At 36.8% G+C, this 24,003-nt stretch overlaps 1 protein-coding gene across 1 annotated transcript in view; it reads right to left on the bottom strand.

Annotated features, from left to right (window-relative positions):
• Positions 1–24,003, bottom strand: part of SNAP47 (synaptosome associated protein 47) — a 66,894-nt gene that overhangs the window by 27,657 nt on the left and 15,234 nt on the right. The window contains 1 exon segment of the mRNA XM_036282170.1: positions 471–509. Coding sequence (XP_036138063.1) covers positions 471–509 — 39 coding nt within the window.

Consider the following 24,003-nt stretch of genomic DNA (forward strand, 5'->3'; position numbering starts at 1 on the left):
TTGTAAAAAAAATTACATTAAATACAGAAGTAATATTACCTATAACTCTAGTATTAGAAAATATCAGAATATCTCATAACTTTGGGATTTCTTAAACAGGGCTCAAAAACGAACTTAAGGAGGATATGGTGGATTTGAGCACGGCAAAATTAAAAATTTCTGTAATGGAGGCCTGACTGGTTAGGCTCAGCAGTTACAGCATCCACCCTTGGACCAAGGAGTCCTGGTTGGATTCTAGTCAAGGGTACGTACCTCAGTTGCGGTTTGTCCCTGGCCTTGGTCGGGGTCATGCAGAAGGCAGCCAATTAATGTGTCTCTCACATCAATGTCCCACCGCCTCTACCTAAAGATAAATGGATTTTTTTGCAGAGGGAAGATGGCAGCGTGCAGGATTGGAGCAAGGGTGAGTGTGTGAGAGAGTGAGCGAGTGTGAGAGAGAGTGTGAATGGACATGAATGTGGACGACCAACCTTGAGCAGTACAGAAACGCAGGGCAGAAGATTCCTGTGCTGGTGATGGAAAGCAGCCGGTTACTGCTGTAAGCAGCTAGTCTGCAAGCCTTTCCCTGTGCAGCTGGGAGGCCCTGCCGTTTTGGAAGATCCCTGGTCTTCTCTGGGAGGAGGAAGTGGGCCAAGGCTAGGGCCGAGCAACCTGAGTACACCAAAATTAAAGGAGAAATAAAGAGTTTCAAAGACAAAGAAAAGCTAAAGGAATTCACCACAACCAAACCAGAACTGCAAGAAATGCTGAAGGTGCTATTGTAAGAAGAAAACACACACACACGAGAGAGAGAGAGAGAGAGAGAGAGAGAGAGAGAGAGAGAGGGGAACACAGGCATAAAATAAAAATGGCAACTAATAACTATCTATGAATAATAACCTTAAATGTAAATGGTTTAAATGCTACAATAAAAAGACATAGGGTAGCTGATAGGATAAGACAATATGACCCATATATATACTGTCTACAAGAGATCCTCCTTACAAGAAAAGACTCACACAGGATGAAAGTGAAGGGATGGAAGAAAAATTTCCAAGCAATATTCATATCTGAAAAGATAGACTTCAAAATGAGGGCCAATATAGGAGCACCAAAATATATTAAAAATCCTCTGGAAGACATCAAAGGAGAAATCAATAGCAATACAATCATAGCAGGGGACTTCAACACCCCGCTGACATCACTGGATAGATCCTCTAGACAAAAAATTATCAAGGAAACAGAGACTCTAAATGAAGCACTAGACCACATGGATTTAATAGATATCTACAGGGAATTACACCCGAAAACTACAGAATTCACATTCTTCTCAAGTGCACATGGACATTCTCAAAGACATGTTAGGACACAAACTAAATCTCTACAAGGTCAAGAAGATTAAAATCATATCAAGCATCTTCTCAGATCACAATGGCATGAAATTAGAAATCAAATGCAACCAAAAAATGCAAAGGCATTTGAACACATGGAGGCGAAATAGCATGTTATTAAACAATGAATGGGTTACCAAGGAGATCAAGGAAGAAATTAAAAACTTCCTGGAAATCAATGGAAATGAAGACACAACAACACAAAATCTGTGGGATGCAGCAAAAACAGTTCTGAGAAGAAAGTTCATAGCACTACAGGCCTACCTCAAAAAACAAGAGAAAGTTCTAATTGACTGTCTAACCTCACAACTTAAAGAATTAGAAAGCAAACAAAAAGAAAACCCCAGAGCAAGTAGAAGGAAGGAAATAGTAAAGATCACAGCAGAAATAAATGACATAGAGAACAAAATAACAATTCAAAGGATCAATGAAACAAAGGGCTGGTTCTTTGAAAAGATAAACAAGATTGATGGACCCTTAGCCCGACTCACCAATAAACAAAGACAGAACCCAAATACACAAAATCAGAAATGAAAGAGGAGAAGTAACAACTGACACCACAGACATACAAAAGATCGTTAACAGCTACTATAAACAATTATATGGCAACAAATTCGAGAATCTAAGTGAAATGGACAAATTTCTAGACACACAGTCTCCCAAAACTGGACTGGAAAGAGATAGAAAACCTGAACAGACCAATAACAACTAAGGAAATTAAAGAGGTAATCAAGACTCTCTCAGCAAACAAAAGCCCAGGCCAGGATGGCTTCACAGGGGAGTTTTACCAAACACTGAAAAAAGAACTAACGCCCATTCTCCTCAAACTATTTCAAAAAATTCAAGATGAAGGAAGACTTCCAAACTTATTTTATAAGGCCAGCATAATTCTAATTCCAAAACCAGAAAAACACACTTCAAAGAAAGAAAACTACAGGCCAATATCCCTGATGAACATAGACTCCAAAATCCTGAACAAAATACTAGCATATCGGATCCAGCAATATATCAAAAAAAATTATCCACCATGACCAAGTGGGATTCATGCCAGGGATGCAAGGCTGGTACAATATTCGTAAATCAATAAATGTGTTACACCACATAAACAAAATGAAGAATAGAAAGCACATGAGCATATCAATAGATGCTGAAAAAGCATTCGACAAAATCCAGCATCCATTTCTGATAAAAATGCTCAGCAATGTGGGAATAGAGGGATCATATCTCGACATAATAAAAGCCATATATGAAAAACCTACAGCCAACATCATACTCAATGGGCAGAAAGTAAAAACATTTCCCTTAAGAACAGGAACAAGACAGGGATGTCCACTTTCACCACTCTTATTTAACATTGTACTGGAAGTCTTAGCCAGAGCAATCAGACATGAAGAAAAAACAAAAGGGATCCAAATTGGAAAGGAGGAAGTGAAACTGTCATTATCCGCAAATGACATGATATTATACACAGAAAACCCTAAAGACTCCATCAAAAATCTAGTAGACTTAATAAATGAATTTGGCAAAGTAGGAGGATACAAAATTAATGTCAAGAAATCAATGGCATTCTTATACACCAATGATGAACTCACAGAAAAAGAAACTAAAAAAACAATCCCATTTACCATCACGGCAAAAACAATTAAGATACCTAGGAATAAACTTAACCAAAGAAGTAAAGGACCTACTTGCAGAAAACAACAGGACATAGAAAAAAAAAAAAAATAAAGGAAGATATAAAAAAGTGGAAGCACATACCTTGTTCATGAAAGGAAGAATTAACAGCATTAAAATATCCATATTACCCAAACCAATCTATAGATTCAATACAATCCCCACCAAAATACCAACGACATATTTCACAGAACTAGAACAAATACTTCAAAAGTTCATATGGAACCAAAAAAGATCCCGAATAGCCAAAGCAATCTTGAAAAAGAAGGACAAAGTAGGTGGCATCACAATACCAGATATAAGGTTATACTACAAAGCCACTGTAATCAAAACAGCCTGGTACTGGCACAAGAACAGGCATATAGACCAGTGGAACAGAACAGAGAACCCAGAAATGGACCCAAGGCAATATGCTCAATTAATATTTGACAAAGGTGGCAAGAGCATACGGTGGACTAAAGACAGCCTCTTTAATAAATGGTGTTGGGAAAATTGGACAGCTACATGCAAAAAAATGAAACTAGACCATCAACTTACACCCTACACAAAAATAAATTCAAAATGGATAAGAGACTTATATGTGACTTGTGAATCCATAAGAGTCCTAGAAGAAAATGTAGGCAAAAAAACTAAGGACATCATACACAGCAAAATTTTCAGTTACATCACCTAAGGCAACAGAAACAAAGGAAAAAATAAACACATGGGACTACATCAAACTAAAAAGCTTCTGCACAGCAAAAGAAACAACCATCAAAATGGAAAGGAAATCCACTGTATGGGAGAGCATAACTGCCAATGATATATCAGATAAGAGGTTAATTTTCAAAATATACAAAGTGCTCATACAACTCACTAAAGGAAGACAAAGAACCCAATTAAAAAATGGGTAGAGGATCTTAAATAGACACCTCTCCAAACAGGACATACAAATTGTTAAGAGACAAATAAAGAAATGCTCAACATCTCTAATCATCAGAAGGATGCAAATTAAAACAACAATGAGGTATCACCTCACACCTGTCAGAATGGCCACCATCAACAAATCATCAAACAAGTGTTGGCGAGGGTGTAGAGAAAAGGGGACTCTAGTGCACTGCTGGTGGGAATGCAGACTGGTGCAGCCACTATGGAAATCAGTATGGTGTTACCTCAAAAAATTAAAAATTGAACTTCCAATTGACTCAGTGATCCCACTTCTAGGAATATACCCTAAGAAGCCTGAAACACCAATCAGAAAGAATATATGTACCCCCATGTTTGTAGCAGCACTATTTACAATAGCTAAGATCTGGAAACAGCCCAAATGTCCATCAGTTGACGAATGGATAAAAAACCTGTGGTACATATACACAATGGAGTACTATGCAACTGTAAGAAGGAAAGATCTCTTATCCTTTCAGACGACATGTGAGGATCTGGAGAGTTTTATCCTAAGCCAAACAAGCCAAGCAGAGAAAAACAAATATCACATTATCTCACTTATTTGTGGAATATAATAAACATAATAGTCTAAGGAACAGGGTGGACCCAGAGACGTGAAAGTAGGGTACAGACTGACAACCCTCAGAAGACGGGGTGGTGGGAGAGGTAAGGGATAAATTACAGAACTTATATGCCTGTACACATAACCGATTGACATGGACAATAAAGCAGCAGACTGGGTGGGGGGATGGGGAGAAGAGTGTTAATGGGGAACAAAGGAGACACATCTGTAACAAAAATAAATTAATAAAAAAAAAAGAAAAAATAGTAGCAGGGCTGGAAAAGCAAAGGAACAAGGATCAAATAAAGTAAACAAAACAAATAACATGGTGGAATTAAACACAACCATATTAGTAATCATACTAAATAAAAATGGATGAAATTGTCTAATTACAAGGCAGACTGTCAACTTGGGTGAAGAAAAAAGATTTGGCAATGTCTTGTTTACAAGAGATAGTGTAAAATATAAGGATACAGGTATATCAAAAGCAAAGGCATTGAAAAAAGAGGGTCAAGCCAACAGAAAGATTTAACAATACTAAATATGTATGTATCTAATAACAGAACCTTAAAATTCATTAAACAAAAATGGATAAAAACTAAAAGGAGAGGAGAAAAAAATGGCGGCGGAGTGAACGGAGCTACACAGACCGTCTCCCAGAACCAAACTGAAATTACAACTATAACACAGACAAATCGACGGGAAAAACCAACAGAAAAGCAGCTTGCGAGGACCATACAACGAGGGACACTGACTCCATCCCGGTAGGCTTGCGAGGCACGAGACGGGGCTGGGAGCCCACGGTTGGCAGCTCAGCAGTGGCCTTAGCTGGGAGCAGCGCCCTCAGGTTACACTCCCAGGCAGCCCCACAGCGCAGAGCCGGGACAGAGGCTGAAACAGCCACAGCCACTCACCTTGGGCTCCGGCAGAGGGAGGGCAAACTGGACTGGGGCTGTGTCGGGACACTCGGGGTTTGGAGGGCGCTCAGAGCTTTGGCTGAGTGCAGCCACTCAGGACTATGGCCACATTGCTCCTTCCCAGGGCTCTGAGGAGAGGCAGCAGCCCCTCCCTCGGAGATCCAACCCCACCCTGTGGGCCATTGAAGTGCTAATTGAGGCTCACTAACAACCAGCATCTGCCCTACACTCCTGAAAGCCCCTTGGCTGAGCACCAGAGGGAGTTTTTCAATCAACTGACAACCCAAAACTCCTCAAGTAACCTAGACTGCTAGCCTCCAGGCAAAAAACTAGAGGATAACAGTACCTTTCCTGGGCTGGCAACTTTAACCAGGAAAGTAAGACTTGACAGTGGTGTTCAACGTGGGTCCTCCCTCGCTCATCTAAACACAGGAGAGGGAGTTACAAACAGCAGATCACCAACACCCACAGGGAGAACTTGACAGGCTCCAAAGCCCACAGTGATAGCCAAAATGGTGAAACACAGAAACAGAAGCCAAATGAAAGAGCAAGACACATCCACCGAAGATGAGATCAATGTGCAGCAATTAGGCATGTTAACAGAGCTAGAATTCAGAGCCATGATCTTGAGGAAGCTGAACAGCATGAGTAAGGACATAGAGACACTGAAAATAAGCCAATTGGAAATTAAAAACCAACAAGAAGAGATAAAAAATGACATATCAGAAATGAAAAACACATTGGAAGGTTTAAAAAGCAGGGTAGGGGAAGCTGAGGACCGGATCAGTGAATTAGAAGACAGGCTAGAAAAAATCAACCAATCAGAAAAACAAAAGGAAAAAACTATTAAAAAACAGGAAGACAGCTTAAGAGAACTATGGGACAACTGGAAACGTAATAATATTCGCATCATAGGAGTCCCCGAAGAAGAAGAGAATGAGCAAAGGATAGAGAATATATTCAAAAAAATAGAGACAGAAAACTTCCCTAATTTGGTGAAGGAAGAAGGCATTCAAGTTCAAGAAGCACAGAGAGTCCCCAGTAAGAAGAACCCATACAGGTCCATACCAAGACACATAGTAATTAAAATGCCACAAATTAAAGACAAAGAGAATCCTAAAAGCAGCAAGAGATAAGCAACAGGTTACCTACAAAGGGAATCCCATAAGGCTCTCAGCTGACTTCTCACAAGAAACACTACAGGCCAGAAGAGAATGGCATGAAGCAATCAAAATCATGAAAAACAAGAATCTGAATCCAAGACTACTCTACCCAGCAAGGCTATCATTCAAAATAGAAGATCAAATAAAGAACTTCCCAGACATAAAAAGGCTAAGGGAATACATTAGTACCAAACCAGCACTGCAAGAAATGTTAAAAGGACTGCTGTAATTAGCAGTAGAAATGGGAAGAAAAATAGAACCACACTAAACAAAAATGGCAATAAATAAGTACATATCAATAATCACCTTATGCCCTGGCCGGTTTGGCTCAGCGGTTAGAGCGTCGGCCTGCGGTCTGGAGAGACCCGGGTTCGGTTCCCGCTAAGGGCACGTACCTTGGTTGCAGTTTGTCCCCAGCCCTGGTGGGGTCGTGTGGGTGGCAACCACTCGATGTGTCGCTTTCACATCGATGTTTCTCTCTCTCTCTCTCTCCCTCTCACTCTATCTGAACAAAATATCAAAAAATGTCCTCGGGTGAGGATTAAAAAAAAAAAAAAAAAAAAAAAAAAAAAAAAAAAAAATAATAATAATCACCTTAAACGTAAATGGATTGAATGCTCCCATAAAAAGACACAGAGTAGCTGATTGGAATAAGAAAGCATGACTCATCTATATGTTGTTTACAAGAGACCCACCTCTCAACAAAAGACTCACATAGGTTGAAAGTGAAGGGATGGAAAAAGCAAATGGAAAGCAATTCTCATATCTGATAAAATAGATTTCAAAATGAAGACCATAACTAGAGACAGAGAAGGCCACTATATAATATTGAAAGGATCTATCCTACAGGAAGATATAACCTTGATAAACATATATGCACCAAATATAGGAGCACCAAAATATATTAAAAATCTTCTGGAGGACTTCCAAGGAGAAATCGACAACAATACAATCATAGCAGGGGACTTCAATACCCCATTGACAGCACTGGATAGATCCTCTAGGCAAAAAAATAGCAAGGAAACAGAGACTCTAAATGAGGCACTAGACCAAATGGATTTAATAGATATCTACAGAGAATTACACCCCAAAACTACAGAATACACATTCTTCTCAAGTGCACATGGGACATTCTCAAAGATAGACCACACGATAGGACACAAATTAAATCTCTACAAGTTCAAGAAGATTGAAATCATATCAAGCATCTTCTCAGATCACAATGGCATGAAACTAGAAATTAACTGCAACAAGAACATGCAAAGACATTTCAACACATGGAGGCGAAATAGCATGTTATTAAACAATGAATGGGTCACCGAGGAGATCAAGGAAGAAATTAAAAACTTCCTGGAAACCAATGAAAATGAACACACAACAACACAAAATCTATGGTATGCAGCAAAAGCAGTTCTGAGAGGGAAGTTCATAGCACTACAGGCCTACCTCAAAAAACAAGAAAAAATTCTAATCGACTGTCTAACCTCACAACTTAAAGAATTAGAAAGCAAACAAAAAGAAAACCCCAGAGCAAGTAGAAGGAAGGAAATAGTAAAGATCACAGCAGAAATAAATGACATAGAGAACAAAATAACAATTCAAAGGATCAATGAAACAAAGAGCTGGTTTTTCGAAAAGATAAACAAGATTGATGGACCCTTAGCCCGACTCACCAAGAAACAAAGAGAGAGAACCCAAATACACAAAATCAGAAATGAAAGAGGAGAAGTAACAACCAACACCACGGAAATACAAAAGATCGTTAACAACTACTACGAACAATTATATGGCAACAAATTCGACAATCTAAGAGAAATGGACAAATTTCTAGAAACACACAGTCTCCCAAAACTATTCCCGGAAGAGGTAGAAAACTTGAACAGACCAATAATAACTAAGGAAATTAAAGAGGTAATCAAGACTCTCCCAGCAAACAAAAGCCCAGGCCCAGACCGCTTCACGTGGGAGTTTTACCGAACATTCAAAAAAGAACCAACACCCATTCTCCTCCACTATTTCAAAAAATTCAAGAAGAAGAAAGACTTCCAAACACGTTCTATGAGGCCAGCATAATTCTAATTTCAAAACCAGAAAAAGACACTACGAAGAAAGAAATCTACAGGCCAATATCCCTGATGAACATAGACGCCAAAATCCTGAACAAAATATTAGCAAATCGGATCCAGAAATACATCAAAAAAATTATTCACCATGACCAAGTGGGATTCATTCCAGGGATGCAAGGCTGGTACAATATTCGCAAATCAATAAACGTGATACACCACATAAACAAAATGAAGAATAAAAACCACATGATCATATCAATAGATGCCGAAAAAGCATTCGACAAAATCCAGCATCCATTTCTGATAAAAACGCTCAGCAATGTAGGAATAGAAGGATCATATCTCGACATAATAAAGGCCATATATGAAAGACCTACAGCCAACATCATACTCAATGGACAGAAACTAAAAACATTTCCATTAACAACACAGGGATGTCCACTTTCGCCACTCTTATTTAACATTGTACTGGACGTCTTAGCCAGAGCAATCAGACATGAAGAAAAAATAAAAGGGATCCAAATTGGAAAGGAGAAAGTGAAACTGTCATTATTTGCAGATGACATGATATTGTACATAGAAAACCCTAAAGACTCCATCAAAAATCTATTAGACTTAATAAATGAATTTGGCAAAGTAGCAGGATACAAAATTAACGTCAAGAAATCGACGGCATTCTTGTACACCAATGATGAACTCACAGAAAGAGAAACTGTAAAAACAATCCCATTTACCATCGCGCCAAAAAAATTACGATACCTAGGAATAAACTTAACCAAAGAAGTAAAGGACCTATTTGCAGAAAACTACAGGTCATTGAAAAAAGAAATAGAGGAAGATATAAAAAAGTGGAAGCACACCCTGTTCATGGATTGGAAGAATTAACATCATTAAAATGTCCATACTACCCAAAGCAATCTATAGATTCAATGCAATCCCCATCAAAATACCAACGACATATTTCATAGAACTAGAACAAATACTTCAAAAGTTCATATGGAACCAGAAAAGACCCCGAATAGCCACAGCAATCTTGAAAAAGAAGAACAAAGTAGGTGGGATCACAATACCAGATATCAGGTTATACTACAAAGCGACTGTAACCAAAACAGCCTGGTACTGGCACAAGAACAGGCATATAGACCAGTGGAACAGAACTGAAAACCCAGAAATGGCCCCAGGGAATACGCTCAATTAATATTTGACAAAGGTGGCAAGAGCATACAGTGGAGTAAAGACAGCCTCTTTAATAAATGGTGTTGGGAAAAATGGACAGCTACATGCAAAAAAATGAAACTAGACCATCAACTTACACCCTACACAAAAATAAACTCAAAATAGATAAAAGACTTAAATGCGACCCGTGAATCCATAAAAATTCTAGAAGAAAATGTAGGCAACAAAATTTCGGACATCATACGGAGCAGAATTTTCACTGATACATCACCTAAGGCAACAGAAATAAAGGAGAAAATGAACACATGGGACTACATCAAACTAAAAAGCTTCTGCACAGCAAAAGAAACAATCATCAAAATGGAAAGGCAACCCACTGTATGGGAGAACAGCATTGCCAATGATGTGTGAGATAAGCGGTTAATTTCCAATATATATAGAGTGCTCATACAACTCCACAAAAGGAAGACAAAGAACCCAATTAAAAAATGGGCAGAGGAACTGAGTAGACACCTCTCCAAACAGGACATACAAATGGCCAAAGACATATGAAGAAATGCTCAACATCACTAATCATCAGAGAGATGCAAATTAAAACAACAATGAGGTATCACCTCACACCTGTCAGAATGTCCGCCATCAACAAATCATCAAACAACAAGTGTTGGCGAGGGTGTGGAGAAAAGGGGACTCTAATACACTGCTGGTGGGAATGCAGACTGGTGCAGCCGCTATGGAAAACAATATGGTGCTACCTCAAAAAATTAACAATTGAACTTCCACTTGACCCAGTGATCCCACTGCTGGGAATATACCCTAAGAAGCCTGAAACACCAATCAGGAAGAATATATGTATCCCCATGTTCATAGCAGCACTATTTACAATAGCTAAGATCTGGAAACAGCCCAAATGTCCACCAGTAGACGAATGGATAAAAAAGCTGTGGTACATATACACAATGGAGTACTATGCAGCGTTAAGAAAGAAAGATCTCTTATCCTTTGAGATGACATGGAGGGACCTGGAAAGTATTATCCTAAGTGAAAGAAGCCAGCAGAAAAAGACAAATACCACATGATCTCACTTATATACGGAATATAATGAACATAACAGTCTGAGGAATACAGTAGACCCAGACACATGGAAGTAGGGCACAGACTGACATCCCTCAGAAGAGGGAATGGGGGTGGGGGGGGGGGGAAGAGATAAACCACAGAACTTATATGCATCTTTGCATCACCAATGGACATGGACAACTAAGCTGGCGACGGGGCGGAGGTGGGGTGGGGTGGGGGGTGCCAATGGGGTAAAAAGGTAAAATATCTGTAACAAAAAAATAAAAATTCATGGAAAAAAAAAAAAAAAAACCTAAAAGGAGATATTGACAATCATAGCTGTAGATGTAAACAATATTCTGTCTGATACATTAAGAAGACAAAAATAGTACGGATATAAAAGTTTTGAGCAACACTATTTAACCTACTGAACCTGATTAATATTTATAGAAACTGCATCCAACTGCTGAATGCATTCTATTCAAGTGTTTTCAGAACATTACAAAAAAAAAGTGTATAACAAGCCTACATAAATATCAAATACTGAAATCAGAGAGTATATTCTCTGTTCCCCCAAAAATGAAACTAGAAGTCAATAACAAAAAGTTAACTAAAAAATACCCAATATATGGAAATTAAACACAATTCTAAACAAAGGATATCAAAATATGTAAAGTGAATAAAACTGAATATAGAAGATACAACAATGGTGAAATAGAAATAGAGCAGTCATAAAAGGGAAATTTATTGCTCTCAATGCACTTATCTGAAAACTTTTGGAAAGGTTTAAAAATCAGTGATCTAAGTTTCTATTTTTAAAAGTTATAAATTAAACCCAAATTAAGGAGAAGGAAGGAAAAGTAGAAATCAATACAGCTGAAAACAAAATATATAAAATATTAACAAAGCCAAAGTTGGTTCCTTGCAGTAATTTTAAAAATTAAATGTACCTTAGCAAGAAATGATCAAAAAAAAAAGAAAGAAAATACTAATGACCAATACCAGGAATAAAAAGGGGGGAGGGCATCACCATAGATCCTTCAACCACTGAAAGGCTATAGAGAATATTATACTCAACTTATACCAATAAATCGGACAACTTATATGAAATACACAAAACACGTGAACAACCCAACATATGAATCTGAGGCAAGAAAAAGTTTAAGAATATGGACAACTCACAAAGAAACTGAATCTGTAATTAAAGAGCTTTCAATAAGAGAAAAGCCATGGTTTTTAGGTGGCTTCACTGATGAATTCTATGAACATATAAAAAAATAATAATAACTGTACACCAAGTCTTTCGAAGACTAGAGCAAAAGACCACTCTAATTCCTATTCCAAAATCTTATAAGGACATTACAAGAAAACAAGAATAAAGCAATATACCTCAGTAACATAGGTGCAGAATTCTTTATGAAAATATTAGTAAATCAAATCTACCAATAGATAGAAAATACTACATCATGATTAAGTGATATTAATCCCAGAATCCTGAGGTTGGTTTAACATATGAAAATTAATTAATCTCTCTCAATGGTAGAAAAACAGAAGAAAAACTGTATAAGTGTCACAAAAGACGAAAAGAAAATGACAAAATTCAACATTTGCTCATGTTAAAACTTCCAGCAAGCTAGAAACAGAAGAAAATGTCTTCAATTTGATATAGGACATCTATAAAAAACTTACAAGTTAACAGCATGCCTAATGTTGAAAAAGCCAGTGTCTTCCAAGATCAGAAACAAAGTTAACAACAATAAAAAAAGGTGTGTGGGGGGGGGGAGGGGGGGAGGGGGCAGATTTCTAAATTATCTAAATTTTTAAAGCATTTCTGAAGTGTCACACAGATCCAAGGCAGAACATTTAATCAGCATAGGGTGTTTAAGCATAACCTCTGTCTGACCAATGGCTGACCATAAAGCTATGCAGATGCGAGAACAACCCATAGGAGCCAAGCCAAGCAAAATTGAAAACATTTATAAACAAAAATAAAAGGCTGATCTGATGACAAATGTTGCACACTCCAGTGGAAATACACTCTGCTAAATTAGTCTGGGCAAGTTACTAAAATGAACAAACAAAAACAACCACCAACAGCACCACCCAGTGGTGAGAAGGGAGATCAGAATCCAGAATTGCAACAATGCGTATTTTTTAAATGCCAAATTTTCTAACAAAAATGTATGAGGTATAAAAGGACACCAAAATGTAACCTACACATAGGGGTAAACAAACAAACAAACAAAAACACTAAACTAAACAATCAATAGAATCCATATCTGAAAGGATTCAGATAGTGAATTTAACAGATACAGATTTCAAAAAAGTTATACCTGTTTAAAGAATTAAAGAAAACCAAGTTATAAGGATTAAAGAAAAGAATAATGATGATTCATCAAATAGAGACTATCGATAGAGAGAGAAATTATATATAAAAGAATCAAATAGAAATCCTAAAATTAAAAAGTTACAATAACCCAATAGAGTCCAGGACCACATGACTCTACCAGTGAATTCTATCAAACATATAAAGAAGAATTAATACCAATTCTTATCAAAATTTACTAAAGCTAGAAGAGGAGAAAAAACTTCCAAACATACTTTACAAAACTAGCATTACCCTGACACTAAAACCAGACAAGGAAAATGGCCAAGAGACATATGAAAAAAATGCTCAATGTCATTAATCATCAGAGATGCAAATTAAAATGACTATGAGGCATCATCTCACACAATGGCTATCATCAACAGATTAATAAATGAAAAGTGCTGGCAAGGATTTGGAGAAAAGGGTACTCTGGCACACTGCTACTGGTGTAGACACTATGGAAAACAGCATGAAGTTTTCTCAAAAAATTAAAAATGGAACTGCCATTTGACCCAGTGATCCTACTTCTAAGAATATATACTAAGATGCCTGAAAGACCAATCAGAAAGAACATATGCACCCCTATGTTAATAGCAGTGCTATTTACAATAGCTAAGATCTGGAAACAGCCCAAATATCTATTGGTAGATGAGTGGTTAAAAAAGCTGTGGTACAGCCGGGGCCGGTTTGGCTCAGCAGTTAGAGCATAGGCAGGTGGACCAGAGAGTCCCAGATTCGGTTCCCGCTAAGGGCAAGTACCTCGGTTGCAATTTGTCCCCGCCTCAGTTGGGGTCGTGTGGGTGGCAACCACTTGATGTGTCTCTCTCATGTTGATATCTCTCTCTCTCCCCCAGCTCTCCCTCCTGCTCTATCTGAAGATAAATGCAAAAATGTCCTTGGGTGAGGATTACCAAAAAAAAAGCTGTGGTATATTTACACAATGGAATACTATGCAGCTGTAACAAAGATCTCTTATCTTTTGAAACAGCATGGAGGGACCTGGAGAGTATTATGTTAAGCAAAATAAGCCAGTCAGAGAAAGACAAGTATCACAAGATCTCACTTATATTGGAATCTAATGAACAAAATTAACTGATAAACAATAGATCCAGAGACATGGAAGTAGGGAACAGAATGATGAATCTCAGAGGGAAGGGGAGGTGGGAGATGGGAAGAGATAAACCAAAGAATTTATATGAATACATATGCATAATCAATGGATGCAGACAATAGTGCAGTGAAAGGCGGAAGGGGGAAAGTGAAGAGGGGGCATGGGGGAAAACAAGGAGGGACATTTGTAATACTTTCAACAATAAAAATAAATTTAAAATAAAATAAAAAACAAAACCAGACAAGGATACCACAAGAGAAGAAATTTATTAGCAAATATTCCAGATGAACACAGATGCAAAAACCTCAACAAAATATTAGCAAACCAAATTCAACAATATGTTAAAAGGATCATACAGCATGATCAAGTGGGATTTATTCCAAGATGCAAGGATAGTATAATATCCCAAAACAAATCAATATGATACCACAGTAACTAAATAAAGAATAAAAATGCAAAAAGTTCAAGACAAAGAGAGAATCTTAAAAGCAGCAAGAGAAAAACAGTTAGTTACCTTTAAGGGAGCTCCCATAGACTGTCAGCTGATTTTTCAAAAGAAACTTTGCAGGCCAGAAGGGAGTGGCATGAAATATTCAAAGCAATGTAAAATAAGGACCTCCAACCAAGAATAAACAATTTCTGTAAAGTTGCAGTATACAAAACTAATATATAAAAATCAGTTGCTTCTATACACTGAACTATCTGAAAAATAAATTAAGAAAACAATCCCATTTACAATAGGATCAAAAAGAATAAAATATCTAAGAATAAATTTAACCAAGGAAGTGAAAGATCTGTATATTGAAGACTATAAGACACTGAAGAAAGAAACTGAGGACACAAATAGAAGGAAAGATATTCTGTGCTCATGGATTGAAAGAATACAGTAGTTCCTCCTTATCCACAGTTTCTTTTCCATAGTTCGTTAGCCACGGTCAACCATGATCAGAAAATATTAAATGGAAAATTCCAAAAATAACAATTCATAAGTTTTAAATTGCATGCCATTCTGAATAGAGCCATGAAATCCCAAGCTGTCCTTCATAAAGGATAAGTCACCGCTTTTTCCAGCATATCCACACTGTATATGCTACCTGCCTGCCAGTCACTTAGTAACCATTTGATTATCAGATCAACTGTCATGGTACTGCAGTGCTTGTGTTCAAGTCACTCTTATTCTACTAAAAAATGGCCCAAAGCACAGGAGTAGTAACGCTGGCAATTAGGATATGCCAAAGTAAAGCTACAAAGTACTTCCTTTAAGTAAGTTTTCAACTCAATAAGAAAAAAAACAAAAACAAAAACAATTTTATGCAGAGATTGCTAAGAACTATGGTTAAGAACAAATCTTGTATCCATAAAATTGTAAAAAAGAATAGAGAACTTTGTGCTAGTTTTGCTGTCCCACTTCAAACTGCAAAAGTTAAAATCACAGTGTGAAATATGTACTCAGTTAAGCTGGAAAAGATGAAATCTGTGGGTAGAAGACATGAATAGAAAACGTTACAAATGAAGGTAATGTGTTGTGCCAGAAAGTGCTGAGCCTATAAAGACTTCTGCAAAGGATCCATCCCCTTATATGAGTGACACCAAGCCATTTACTACTGTAAAAGGGATGGTTACACTTAATCAGAAATAGGTTTAGACTCAAAATATAAAAATTACTGTAGATGCTGCATCTTCCAATGAAGAAGCTATTGCCACATTTCTAGAAGAGCTGAAGAAATTGATTAAGGAGAAAGGATACCATCCAAAGCAAGTCTTCAACTGCAATGAAACCAGGCTCTTCTGTAGAGAAGATGCCCAATAGAACCTATATTTATAAAAGTACAAAGGAGGGGGCAAACTGCAGCTGGTCTCTGGCTCCTGCCCTCTAGCAGGAAGATCTGGGCTCTAGAATTAGGGATTATAAAACCATACACCATGCTCTTCCTATGGACATGCCATCAGAACCATGATATCCTGGTTTTGAAACACCTGCAAGAAAGGACACAATACTTTTCTATTAATAAAGGAGATACTTCATCCTGCTCTGAGAACCAAACAATGGCTTTACTCCCCAGTGGTGTTGGTTCTGGCTGCTGTGCTACTTCCAACTTTACCTGCAGAAGGAAAGAAGACAGCCTTCACTGCTTTGTTAACCACTTAAATGCAAGTCCAACAAGAGAGTGTAAACACAATGAACTAAAAAAATCAGTCTTTCCATCTGTCAGCAACATGCTAAAGATGAAATGAAGCAGAGAAGCAATAGCAAATGCCCCAAAGTGGGTAGACAAGTGCACTTTAGAACACAGTAATGCAGAGAACCAAAACAAAACAAAAAAAACGGTAAAACATGTGGTAAGAATTTCTGTATGTCAAGTGACCCTGTAACAGAGAATAAAACTTTATACTATTCTGGCTAACCACAGAATAGAACTAAAATAAGAATATACTAACAAAGCAAACTTATAAAAAAAATCTATATAAAGCCACTCATATTAATCTTAGTAAATGTTAAACTCAGCTTCTTACTCTAACCTGATTTTTCCTCTCAAAACTAGAGCTTGTATGTTAGTTTTTTAGTATACTTTACAGGGATCTGCAGTTTTAGTTCCTGTGTGAATCTAAAAAGTAGCCTGATCTCAAGGGCCCTCCTCGCAGGAATTCAGCTGACAAAATACCAGATAGCCAACTCAAGGATGCTGAACATAAAGATCTATATCAAGGCCTATGGGAAGATGTCCTACACATATTACAAGAAAACTTATGCTAAACAACAAAATAACCTTGATTAAATAACATAATGAACAATACTTCTCCCTGGATCAGGAAACAGGATGTATGCCTTAAAACAAAGGCCTGGTTAGTAATGCCTGCCATTAATCACTAACAGCCTTTTTTTGAGCATACTGCAGAAACTGGCTGTTCTGGATCCTGCCGGGGCCTGGGGCAGCTTGACCACAAGACTTTGGCTGACATTAAAGATCTACATCAGAACCAGCAAGAACACTGCCTGCATGTCCAAAGCACCCAACCCCTGATTTCTTTGTTCTTCTTTCCCTCTCCTTCCTGATAAAAACCCCTACCTGCACTGAGATGTTAAGATGGTTTTTGAGGACAGGAGTCTGCCATCTTCTCAGGTTGCCAGCACTTGAATAAACAACCTTCCTTTTCATGAGCACCTGCCTCACAAGTTTGGCTTTCGTTGTGGCAGGCAGATTCAATTTCAACCCTATGACCTGGTCAAATGCAATACAAAACTGGTATGATGAGAGCCATGATTTTGTCTATTGTATAGGACCAAAAAGTTTCAGTGCAGTTGTTGAACATTATACCCAAGTTATTTGCTACTCATCTTACCATGTTGGATATGGAATTGCCTATTGTCCCAATCAAGACTTTCTAAAATAATACTATGTTTGCCAATACTGTCCATTGGTAATAATGTTAGTAAAAAGAATACCCCTTACAAACAAGAAACATCCTGTGCCAATTGCCCTGGTAACTGTGACAATGGACTATGCACCAATAGTTGCCAGTATGGAGATCTCCTTAGTAACTGTGATTCTTTGAAGACAGAAGCTGACTGCAAACATGAATTGCTCAAGGAAAAGCCAAGGCCACTTGCCAATGTGAAAATAAATTTACTGAAATGCTCAATGTTCATTGCACAGGACTAAGTGGAAAGGGGATACATCATGTAACTGACACATCCCAGAAAAGAAATTGCAGGCATGTTAGCTACAAATTTGATTCCAAATATTTTTTTCTCTTGGATCTTTACAGAAATCTCTCTCATACAACAATTTTCAAAAGTAGTATAGTTTATGATGACAACTTTGGACTTCAATATAACTTTGGTACTTTAAAAAATTGAATCATGTGTAACAACAGGACTTAAGTCACTAGAACTTTAGATTAAAACAAAGAATTACACTTCCTGAAACAAAATGCAACAAACAAACAAACAAAACCCCCCAAACAACTAACATCACTATCATTCCTACTACATGATTTTTTATGTGTATAGACAATGAATTCAAAGACTGACATCTACCTTTTCTTATAGCCTCCTCTTTTAAAAAGTAATCAACTCTTCGAGTAAAGAAGTAATCTAAGCAACCACAGAGATCTGATTCTTGTGCAATATTTTAGAGTATTCATAATTAACTCAGCCCAGATAAATGATTATTCAGAACAAAATTTCCAAATTATTTGCCTATAAAATTAAATGTTAACTAAAAAAGAAGAAAAAAAAAAGGTGCAAAGGAGGTATCAGCACGGAAGTGGCCTTGCAATGCTGCAGGACATATAATAAAGCCAAAATAGTGTACAGTGTGAAGATCTCTCATGCTCTAAAAAATACTCCAAAATTATCTTCCCATGTTCTGGTAACATAATCAGAAGCATGGTGACAGCTATCTTATTTATGGAATGGTTCCATCAATGTATCATATGAGTACAATACAATAGAGATTTTGAGAAGTAGAGAGACCACATGCACATAAGTTTCTGACAGCAAATAGTTACAATTATTCTATTTTATTACAATTATTATCGTTAATCTCTTATTGTTCCTAATTTACAAATTCAACCTTATCGTATGTATATATGCATAGGGAAAAAATGTAATATATATAGGATTTGATACTATTAATGGTTTCAGATATCCACTGGGGATCTTAAAATATATCCCCCATAGCCCTGGCCGGTTTGGCGCAGCGGTTGGAGCGTCGGCCTGCGGTACTGAGAGACCCGGGTTCGGTTCCCGCTAAGGGCACGTACCTCGGTTGCAGTTTGTCCCCGGCCCTGGTTGGTCGTGCGGGTGGCAGCCACTCGATGTGTCCCTTCACATCGATGTTTCTCTCTCTCTCTCTTCCTCTCTCTCCCTCCCACTCTACCTGAACAAAAAATGGAAAAATGTCCTCGGGTGAGGATAAAAAAAAATATATATATATATATATATATATATATATATATATCCCCCATAGATAAGGGTAGGACTACTTTAAAAAAAAAAATATCCATACTACCCAAAGCAATCTACAGATTCAAAGCAATCCTTATCAAAATACCAATGGCATCTTTCCAGTAATAGAACAAACAATCCTAAAATCTGTATAGAACCACAGAAGACTCCAAATAGCCAAAGCAATTTTGAGAAAGAAGAACAAAGATGAGGGATCACAATTCCGGAGTTCAAACCATATTACAAAGCTACAGTAATCAAAACAGAATGGTACTGGTATAAAAACAGGCACACAGATCAATGGAACAGAACATAGAGCTCAGAAATAAACCCACACAATTAATTTATGACAAAAGAACTAGAACAAACAATGGGAAAAGGAGAGTCTCTTCAGTAAATGGTACTAGGAAAAATGGACAAACACATACAAAAGAAAATGAAAAAAGAAAGAAGGGAAGAAACTAGATCACTTTCTTACACCATACACAAAAATCAAGTCAAAATAGATTAAAGACCTAAATGTAAAACTTGAAACCATAAAATCCCTAGGAAAAAACCAGGAGGTAAGCTCCTAGACATTGGTTTTGGCAATGATTTTTCAGATGACAACGAAAGCAAAAATCAGTGGCATTACATCAAACCATAAGGCTTCTATATGGCAAAGGAAACCATCAACAAAATGTAAAGGCAACCTACACAATGGGAGAAAATATTTACAAATCATGTGTGTGTGTGTGTGTGTGTGTGTGTGTATATATATATATATATATATATATATATATATATATAAAGGAGTTAATATCCAAAATATATAAAGAACTCAACTCAGTAGAAAAAAAGCCAATCTGATTTAAAAATCAGAAGATCTGAGTAGACCTTTTTCAAAGGAGATATTTATATACAGATGACCAACAGACACATGAAAAGGTACTCAACATCACTAATCATCAGGAAAATTCAAATCAAAGTCACAATGAGATATTACGCAACACCTATTAGTGGCTATTATCAGAAAGACAAGAAATAACAAGCACTTGCAAGGATGTGGAGAAAAGGAAATCCTTATGCACTGTTGGTGGGAATGTAAATTGGTGTAGCCACTATGGAAAACAGTATAGAGATTCCTCAAAAAATTAAAAATAGAACTACTGTATAATCCAACAATTCCACTTTTGGGTATTTATCTGAATAAAACAAAATACCTATCTTAAAAAGATATCTGCACCCCCCCAGGTTCATAACAGCGTTATTTACAATAGCCAAGACATGGAAACAACCTAAGTGTTGACTGACAAATAAATGAATAAAGAAAATGTGACATGTGGATATAGATATATAGATATTATGCAGCCATTAAAAAAAGAGGTAAACAGTGCCATTTGTAACAACATGGATGGACTTTGAGGGCATTATTCTAAGTGAAATAAATCAAACACTGTATATCTCACTTATGTGGAATCTAAAAATAAAATATCAAACTCATAGACACAGAGAACAGAAGCAGGGGTTTGGGGGATGAGTGAAATGGGTGAAGATGGTCAAAAGGTACAAACTTCTGTTATAAGACAAATAAATCCTGGGCTGTAGTGCACAGCAATTATGAATATAGTTAACAATACTGTATTGTATATTTGAAAGCTGATAAAAGAATAAATCTTAACAGTTATAAGAAAATACAATGCATGGTAATGGATGTTAACTAAACTTATTGTGGTGATCATTTCACAATATATACGTACATCAAATCATTATACTGTACATTTAAAATATAACATTATATGTCAATTATATGCTAATTTTAAATATACAGTAAAGGAAATGAAAAGTTCACTAAAGACATTCAACAGCACAATTTAAATGGCAGAAGAATCAATGTTTGAAGACAGAACAATAGACATCATACAATCTTAAGATCAGAAAAAAATAAAGAAAAATGTAGTTACTCAGGTACCTGGAGGATACAAATGAACATACTACCAATATACATGTAACTTGGCTGAGAGGAACGAGAGAGAGAAAGAGACAGAAAAATTATTTGAATAGTCAAAAATCCCCAAATTTGATGGAAAACTAATAGTCTTATAACACAAAATCCAAAATATCCAGGATTCAATGGAAATCATCCAACCTAATAAGAATCACAAAAACCTCAACTTGAATAAAAAGGACAAGCATTAGATGCCAAAAACAAGTTGAAATTGATGGAATTACATGACAATAATTTTAAAGCAGAGGTCATAAAAATACTTAAACAATTATAAACATGTTTGAAACCAACCAATCAACCTACCACAAAGTCTCAGCAAAGAAATAAAAAACACAGAAAATGCCATATGGGAGTTTGAGAACTCATAAATACAGTAACTAATATTTCAAAACTGACTACATGAGGAAAATTGCAACATGAGATGACAGATAAAAGAATTAGTAAAATTAAAGATAAAAGAATAGAAATTACTCAATCTGGAAAATACAGAGAACATACAAAAAAGAACAGAGCTGAGAACCTTGGGAGTGAGGGACAAAGCAAAAGATCTAACTTTCATATCATCAGCATCCCAGGAGAAGAAGAAAAGTAACAAGGGAATAAAAAAAAAAATAATGCTAACAATTCCCCAAATTTGGCAAAAATACATAAATTCATAGATTCTAAAAACTGAATTGAAACCAACCAGGATAAAACCAGATAAATCAATGTTAAGATACATTACATAGACAAAGACAAAATCCTGACAGCAGTAGGAGAGATAGGACACCTTACCTGCAGGAGAAAAATAACTCAAATACTAGTGAGTTTTTCACTAGGAACAATGGAGGCTAGAAGGAAGTGGTATAACATTAGGAAGTACTGAAAGAAAAGAACCAGCAATTCAAATTCTACATTCAGTGAAACCATCCTTCAGGACTGAAGAAATCAAGTTTTTCTCAGAGGAAGGAAAACTACATAGAATTTGTTGCCAGCAGCTCTGCCCTAAAAAAATGGCTCAAAGATGTTGTTGAATTAGAAAGGAACTGATAAATATGTGGAATATCAGGAGGGAGGGTAGGAAAATGGAAAAAATAGTATAGGGAAATGAAAGAGACTTGCCTTCCTCTCTTGAGCTTGCTAAAATATGGATGATGGCTGAAGTAACATAACCTTGATGAGGTTATGTTTTCAAAATATGTAAAAGATATGTATGTGATAAAGTATGTATAATGTAATACCTAGGGTGACCAATGAATAATCTATAAAAGGAGATATATTAAAAAAACATTATAGATAAATCACAATGGAATTCTCAAATAATATTTAAGTAACCCACAGGAAGACAGAAAAAAACCAGAAATGAACAGGAGGAACAAACACAAAATAAAACAACAAATTTAAGTCATTTTATGTCACATCAATAATTACATTAACGTGGAAAATTACCCCCAAATGATCTACAGATTCAACCAAATTTCTATCAAAATTCCAAATGGGCCCTGGCCAGTTTCGCTCAGTGGTTAGAGCGTCAGCCTGCAGTCTAGAGAGACCCGGGTTTGGTTCCTGCTAAGGGCGCGTACTTTGGTTGCAGTTTGTCCCAGGCCCTGGTTGGGTTGTGTGGGTGGCAGCCACTTGATGTGTCCCTTTCACGTTGATGTTTCTCTCTCTCTCTCTCTTCCTCTCTCTCCCTCCTACTCTATCTGAACAAAAAATAGAAAAATGTCCTCAGGTGAGGATAAAAAAAAAAATTCCAAATGGCTTTTGTGCAGAAATTAGCTAGTTGATCCTCAAATTTATATGGAAATGCAAGGAACCCAGAATAGCCAAAACAATCTCAGAAGAACAATGTTGGTGGACTCACACTGCCTGACTACTAAAAGTTACTACAAAGCTACAGAAATGAAGACGGTGCTGGCCTGAGGTTATACATAAGGATCAATGATATCAAATTCAGAGTTCAGAAAGAAACTTTTATATTTATGGTCAACTGATTTTCTACAAGGATGACAAGACAATTGAATGGAGAAACAAGTCATAAACAAATGCTGCCGAAACAACTGGATGTAAAAAAAAGTTGGACCCATTCCTTATGACAATCACAAACAGGAACCCAAAATGCATCGCAGACCTAAATATAAGGGCTAAACTATACAACTATTAAAGAGAAGCAAAAGAGTAAATCTTTGTAACCTTGATTTGTTGGTTAACAGATATAACACCAAAAGGAAGTGACAAAAGAAAAAGTTACATATATTGGACACCATCAAAATTAAAATCTTTTGTGCATCAAAGAATATCATCAATAAGCCCTGGCGGATGTGATTCAGTTGGTTGGAGTGTTGTCCTATACACCAAAAGATGGCAGGCTTGATTCCCAGTCAGAGCACATACCCAGGCTGTGGGTTCAATCCCTGGTTGGGGCACATAAGAGAGTCAAATGATTGCTGTTTCACAATGATGTTTCTCTCTCTCTCTCCCCTTTCCTCTAAACTCAATAACAAAAAGAAAAACAAAAGAACACCATCAATAAGTGACAATCCACAGACTGGGAGAAAATATCTGCAAATCATATATCTGATAAAGGGACTTGAACCCAGAATATGTAAAGAACTCTTGCTACCACTGAGCTAACCTTGAAATCCTAGCAAGAGTTAACTAACAATAAAGTAGAAATTTATATATTGTAAAATCACAAT

The sequence above is a fragment of the Molossus molossus genome, unplaced genomic scaffold (assembly GCF_014108415.1).
Source record: "Molossus molossus isolate mMolMol1 unplaced genomic scaffold, mMolMol1.p scaffold_m16_p_4, whole genome shotgun sequence".
Taxonomy (NCBI): domain Eukaryota; kingdom Metazoa; phylum Chordata; class Mammalia; order Chiroptera; family Molossidae; genus Molossus; species Molossus molossus.